At 34.2% G+C, this 7311-nt stretch overlaps 1 protein-coding gene across 1 annotated transcript; it reads right to left on the bottom strand.

Annotated features, from left to right (window-relative positions):
- Positions 1-1230: 1230 nt before the first annotated feature.
- Positions 1231-6677, bottom strand: LOC107595341 (maternal B9.15 protein). The gene is made up of 5 exons (XM_016285722.1): positions 6537-6677; positions 4161-4341; positions 3300-3437; positions 2847-3144; positions 1231-2631 (listed from the first exon to the last, which is right to left on the bottom strand). Exons 2-5 carry the CDS (start codon positions 4331-4333, stop codon positions 2440-2442), a joined length of 801 nt encoding a protein of 266 aa, XP_016141208.1. The 5' UTR covers positions 4334-4341; positions 6537-6677; the 3' UTR covers positions 1231-2439.
- Between the last annotated feature and the right edge of the window lie 634 nt (positions 6678-7311).

A 7311-nucleotide genomic window follows, 5' to 3' on the forward strand; every position in this document is an offset into this window, starting at 1 on the left:
CTTCATCAAAATGCTTTTACGTGTATTTTCGGGGAACAATCTGTTCCCGCGTGATGTTTCTAGACTAGTTCTTTGTACACAAAACATATTTCTTTTAGGTAAGTGATAAATATACTGACGGCATTATGTTAGTGCACCGTCCAGTGGATTGCAACGATATTATTGTGCTATGGTTACCTCTACTAGCTTGTTTAGCAATAGTTGCATTTTTTGAGGTTAGCCTATTGAAAGATTTCAAAACACCAGTTAAACTATATACTAAAAGGAATATATATTTTAAGACTCAAAGCCTTTCTTCTTAAGCCTTAAAAACCGGGTCAGACCATACTTTGCATGCCAGGTGGACCTCAACCATCTACTGCACTGCCCACCGCAGTTGATATAGGCCTATACTTGTTTGTTAGTTTAACAGTGACAGCTCATTTAAACCATTTGATAACGAGATTCCTATATAGACCATTCAGAAAATGAAATATCAAACTGTCACTTCCATAATGAACTCCATAATGAACTCTAGAGGGACAGGAACTCAGAAACTGAACATGAGTGGCCACGAGGTTTGTTGCTCTCTCCTCTTCGTTTACAATCCACCTCCTTCAAACCCAATGAACTGAAGCAGATTCTATTTCTATGTGCAAATCCTTGCTTGTCTTCCTCAAGGAATGACGTAATGACCTTGGGCCATGTGACGCACTAGCCCCATGTGGATCCTTCCGCCAGGGCATCCTGTAGCACAGAACCTACAATAACCATCCCAATAAGTGTTCAGTCCAACTCAATCTAGGAGCCCATGAAGAGTAGTACATTAGAATGTTTCCATCATATATTTGGCTTGATTTCAGAGGTTAGAATGGGTTTAAAAATCTTACAGAGATCCTATAACCTTTAGCCTTCAGAGTAGGCCTTCTTGAGACTCCCCAAACTCCTAATTCTTCAATCAGGCCATAAAGAGTATGAAAAGATTCAACAAAAGGTTTAAAAGTCTGAGTTTGTTCATTTTCAGTCTATGAAGAATACTGTGAATTGCATAATTCAGGAATAGATTATATCCAGAATCAGCCAAATCGATACATTTCAGGAACATTTTTATATTTTACCATAATCAAATAAAAAAATAAAACTGTTACTGTTTTAGTAATAAAATATATATTTGTAACATCCGTTGGACATAGTTCATTACTTTTTTGCTAAAGCAGAAGCAATATTTACAGTGATTGCATAACAGCAAAACATAATTTTAAAGATTACAGGGAAAGAAAGCACAAATAAATATGCATTTGAAGACTGAGAAAAAGGGCTACATTTTGTAAACATAGCATAGGTTATAAGTTTAACATACAAAACTGCACACAATTTATTTATATATTAATAATAATGATATAGCAAAGGTAAAATCTAAAAAGGCAGATTATAAAATCATTTCTGCTGGTACACATGTCAGCAATTGTGAGATGACACTACACTTTTACATGCAGTTTTTACGACACAAATACTACAAGAAGAAAATCTGTTATGTACAATCAAAATATCAAGATAATGAAATGTGGAAATATGGCTTGTAATGAAATTATGGCTTGAGGCAATGTATACTACCACCTAGTGGTATTGGAAAAAATAACAGCACAATTATCATCATTTAAACAAATTTAAATAATAACATTGTGCCCAGAATCTAGTATAACTAAATAAATTATGTCTTTGTTAATGCAGTCCTCTCTACATCTTGAGCAGATATGATTATTCTTAAAGGTGAATTCCCATTAGTCAGGAACTTTATATGCAACTACTAATTTGAAACCTCGCCCACACAGCACTCTTTGGCTTCAGTATATGAGATTATTTTTAATAGAAAAGGTATAGGATGCTTGTTGTTTTAGAGGTAACTTCATAAACTATTACACCTGAGCTGAACTGCTGGTAATATTTGGAAATGTGCGTCCATTGAGTATTTCAGTGAATAATTACATTCACTCAAAACAATTCTACTCCATTAAATTTCACTCAAGTGTTCTATGCATAAAAAGTTACCAAAACATTAAAACACTCACTACAGAAGCTACTGGAAAAGTTGTGATTTCCAAAAACATTCAAGTATGCAGTACTCCAACTTTGGCCAAGTTGAGAAATAATTTCTGTACAGTTTGTGATCAAGTAATAACAGAACCAGTGTTTTGTGCAAGAGAAGTTTAAACATATTGATTGACTATTTTAGCGCATAAAAACCTAAAGCTAAAAACCCAAAGAAAAAATAAATAATGGCAGAACAGGTAAAATGAAAAGCTTAAAGTTCATTTGAATTTATAAGCCCCAAATCAGTGAAAAGTTAAATAGTTGACATGCTTGACACTATATTTCAAGTTTATGATTTCATTCTAATAAGCTATAAAGTTCCCTGCAGATGGGCAGATACGTCTTACACTATAGATACACTGGTTTTGGTTACCCTTTCACTGTCCCCCAGGTTTGGAGGGTAGCGTGAGGCACAATGAACTGAGGAGGGGCTTTGGGTACAACGTAGTAAGCAAACAACGGAGAAGGTGCCGGTGCGCATACAGTCGTGAAGAACATGCCTCTCTTCTTGTACTGGGGCCACATCGGTGCAGGGTTATAAAAGAACTGCGGGCCAGGGATCTGTTAATGACAGAAAATGTTTTACAATGTTAGTTTAATTACTTTTTTAATTGCAGAAGTTGCCCTTTTTTCAAATTTTTTTTACTGAGTGAACTTTAAAGGGACAGTACACCTTCAGTTGCTGGTCCATAGTATGGAAAAAACACTATGCAAGTCAATGGGGACCAGCAACTGAAGTTGAACTATAATTTTAAGCACCACATAATGGTATTTACCTGAGCTGGAGTAAACTTGCGTGGCCCTTTAGGCTCCCTTGCTTTAGATCTTGTTGTATGAACAGTATCCTTCACTGTTCTCTCCTCTACTTTTTTCGTTTGGTTCTCTTTCACCTCCTCTTCTGTATCACTTGAGACTGCTGAGCCACAGTCAGATGAGGTTGCTGAGTGGTAGTCGGATGTATCCAGATTCATAGAATCCACTTGGCTAAATGTATCATCCTGATTCAAGTCCCTTTCCTCATCCTCCACTTTAGCAAACTGAGCTACTGTAAAATATCTGCCATTCTCCCCAGACCTGTGGGAACATATGAATGTGAACCATTACTTTTAGTGATAAGTTCTCACTTCACAGAACATGTCAAGCATAATCATTCATAAAAAGGCCAAAAGGAACAGTCTTGTTTAATTTATCAAATAACAAGCCATTCACAGAAATATTCTAGAACTTACCGCACACACACCTCCGATGGATCGATCCAGATTGTGATCTCACGAGGAAAGCCTAACTCACTTGGCTTTAAGCCGCTCTCCATGCACGCTTGTGATACTGATTCATCACAGGGAATTCTGTCATTTATTCTGATGCATCTGTGTAGGGAATACAAAATGGTCATATTGTGAATGACTGCTATGGACGTTTGTAGGTCTTTTAGGTATTACCTCATGTAGAGTATGAATTTCCACTTATACAACAGATTAAACTGTCAGATTTTTTAAAGAAATTAATGTTTTATTCAGCAAGGATGCATTAAATTGATCAAAAGTAAAGACATTTACAATGTTACAAAAGATTTCTATTAACAAAATGCTGTTCTTTTGAACTTTCTAATAATCAAAGAATCCTTGAAAAATGAATCACACTTTCAATTAAAAAATATTAAGAAGTACAAGAGTTTGATAATAAAAAGATATGTTTCTTGATCTCCTAATCAGCGAATTATAATGATTTCTGAAGGATCATGTGACGCTGAAGACTGGAGTAATGAATGCACAAAATTCAGCTGTGCCATCACAGATGATCACATTCGATTTGGAAACAGTTACTTTAAATTGTAATAATATTTTGCAATATTTCTATTTTACTGTATTTTTGTATTTTTAAAAAAATGCAACCTTGACCCTAATATTTTAAACAGTAGTGTATATTTACTGAGAAAGTTTACTGAGTTATTTTTTAAATATAGTTTAGTGCATTACACATCATAATTCAAAACAAAACACTTTTAATATATAACTTATAACTAGAATATATAACTTTCCAATAAAAAAGTATAATAAGTTATACTAAATCAGTAAATCCTCTTCATTTACCTGTACGCCTGTCCTTTGCGAGGATTGTCTGGGTACCAGTGGTCTGTGAACTTTTTAAGCAGAAGCTCTTGTAATTTAGCAGCGAAAAGTTTGGCTTTAATTTGATCCACACCTCCACGCTCCACTGCCAAACCTTTCAGAAAGTCCACTCCAGCACTCACTTCCTTCTTCATTCTCACCACTGTAAAGGAAAACAAAACTGACATTTTAATCTGGGGCTTTATTACAATCAAAAACCACAAAGTTAGGAAATAACTCTGATTGACCTCCTTTGTTTAAGTCAAACGTTTTAGCATTCTTATTTTGAATACTACAATCAGTGTAGATTTTAAAAGTAGGTGAATGAATAGACACACAAAAGAACTACAAATATAAAGGTCGGAAAAATATACAAATATATATATTTCCAGGCTTGAAAAAAGTGTGTTCTTCTAGGCTTCTTTTACATTCAAATAAACAATAAAAAGAATACCTATTAGTTTCTAGTCACCTGCCAAATAATATTAACACACATCAAATAAAAAAAATAAATAAAAATATCATGCGTAACCACAACCTGAAACACCTACGCTTTTGTAGGTCATCTCTATTGGCATCTGTGATAGAGGAACTTCCCTGAGCACTGTTTTCTCTTTCCTCTGACACCTGTTGAAGCTGTGTCAGCTGTTACTGAACTCCACATGTGAAGACTTGTTATACTGATAGAATGCCACAGCCATAATTTGCATTAGAGGCAAATAAGATACAAATAAGGAAAAAGAGTCACTCTTTTTCCAACAGCATATTGCTAAATAAGGTTTACAGTTGCAAATTTAGACACATAAAAGTACAAATAAACATGCATCCTTCAGACTCACATTGGAGGTTGTTTTATCAAATTAGTATTATCAGAGTGCTATATTGCTGAACAAGATATCTGACTTAGGCCACTCTTTAACTTTTTATGAATTGAAGGATTTTATTTCCAAGACATTTAAAGAATGATCATGACCTGAACTGATGTTTAATAAATGTTTTATTATACAATTAACAACAGTTACTGTTCAAATTAAACTTTGGTTTTAATCTTGTGAATCATGTTAGTCTACGTATGACAATTCGTAAGTCTTTGTTAATTCCAAGAAAAAAAACACCAGGTTAACCTATGAAATTTATATTACACTAATTAAACCAAATAAACAAGTATCTGCCACTCCAAACATGCAAATGAGGTTGTTGCATCAGGCAACCTTTGAGCAACATGCTGTGAATGTGCTCAAGCATTAGTCAGAGTGCTGATTTGAGTGACACAATAATAACTCATTCAAAAGTAAATTTCTTTAACAATGCACAAAGGGCTCAAATAGAGCTGAGATCAAATCTATTTTCCACCTACATGTCAAACCTTTGAGCTACTTGTGACAGAATCTGCAAACTAAGTAAAGGAGAATGTCATGAGCATGGGTTCAGATGGATTGCAAACAGCCACTGACTCCTGTATAAAGTGAGCAGCAGGTCAACTGATGCTGAAAGTTTTGCCTAGGCTATGACTAATTGTATAATTAATGGCAGACACATCACACAAACATCATACTGTATGATATGTATTACAATTTATTTTGAAGAGGAGAGGTTGTATTTGAAGTATGTATGATAAAAGGAGAGATCATTGGCATATTCTATAAATGGACTCTGAACAGATGTCACTCCATGCTATATATGTCTATATAGCATGAATCACACGTTATAAACTCAGTGTGGACCATTTTAGGCAAAAATAAATTATATCTGTCTGTCTATGTATCTTCCAAAGCGCTTGTCGTATGTAGGGTCGTGGGATAATGCTTACAATAATCAAATATTCTATTCTATTATTATAGTCTACTGATAGGTCTATTAAAAAACCTGAGCAAAATGACTGTACAAAGGAGTAAAACGCGCAACACACTCAAGAACGCTATTCAGGTCAGTCACGTGCTACACGCGCACCACATGCAATACTGAAGATTTTCAAGCAAGCGGCTGGGAATGCATCATCGGAAATTCCCAATAAGAAACCCCCAAATCATATGTATGTACTGTATATATAGGTCTATGTATTATCGATATATATTTACTAAACATTGCAGAGTGATAAAACTAATACGGTGTCTCCAAAAGTAATAATGTATTTTTTCAGACTTTTTTTAATAAATCTTAATATAATGGTAATAACGATGTTATCCAATTACAGTAACAAGTACGATCGTGATACTCGGACTTTAACATTTTACATACATCACATTTATGTTTTGACACTTTAACAACCTAATTCCTATAACTTCCAGAGAACAGATGAGAAAGAAAAACTTTAACTGTTATTGTCTATAATGTATAGTTCTTAAGGTAATTTCTTACCGATATACGCTGATTCCAAAACGACTGGATGTTTTTCGCTCTCTTCAGTTATATTTCCTCAGAACTGTTATCCAAACAGACTAATAACCTGAGTGAGCACGTTGCTTCCTTGTTGTAGTGCACTAGTGTTCCACGTTTCTTCATTCGCGTCGACCAACAAACACGTCATGTTACCGTCAGCGATTAGCATACGACTCACTTCCTTGTCACTCAAAAGCCCAAATTCGCTTGATTCACTCAAAGCCCAAATATGGTCAGAGCTAGTGTACTAGGAAGTAAGTGTAAAATATAATAATCCAATTGGCCAGAATATTTATTTACACCAGGAATTTAAGAAGACGTTGGAAGGACACGTGCTACGTTATGTGTGTTACGTCTGTGATAGTCTAGATTAGTTTAATAATAATAAAAGATTATTTAAAATACTGTTTGAAAGGCTGTGAATAATATATACTGTATATACGTATATATGTATAGTCTACATGTAGCCTATGTATGTAGGCTATATTACTTTTCATTATTTTTTGAGAAACTAAAAAAACAAATGTAACATACCAATCGTCAAAAACATAAATTACAAATAATATATTATAATAATATATAATTATAAATAAATAAGTTGTAATGCAACTGATGATTTTTGAGGCAATGGGCTACTCAATAATGAAACCATTAGTTCTTTAAAAAAAAAAGTATTTTGGAGGAATTTAAGACAAGAGTCTGTGTATTGACAGTGGACAATTTAAAGGCACTATATAAAAAGTGTGATAGAAAT

Source organism: Sinocyclocheilus grahami, unplaced genomic scaffold (assembly GCF_001515645.1).
Source record: "Sinocyclocheilus grahami isolate Dianchi unplaced genomic scaffold, SAMN03320097.WGS_v1.1 scaffold11.1, whole genome shotgun sequence".
Lineage (NCBI taxonomy): Eukaryota > Metazoa > Chordata > Actinopteri > Cypriniformes > Cyprinidae > Sinocyclocheilus > Sinocyclocheilus grahami.

Coding starts and splice junctions, on each gene's coding strand:
- LOC107595341 (XM_016285722.1), bottom strand. CDS start 4,333: ATGAAGAAGGAAGTGAGTGCTGGAGTGGACTTTCTGAAAGGTTTGGCA. Junction 3,145..3,299: donor CCATCGGAGGTGTGTGTGCG/GTAAGTTCTAGA, acceptor ATGTTCCCACAG/GTCTGGGGAGAATGGCAGAT. Junction 2,632..2,846: donor GCAAGTTTACTCCAGCTCAG/GTAAATACCATT, acceptor TGTCATTAACAG/ATCCCTGGCCCGCAGTTCTT.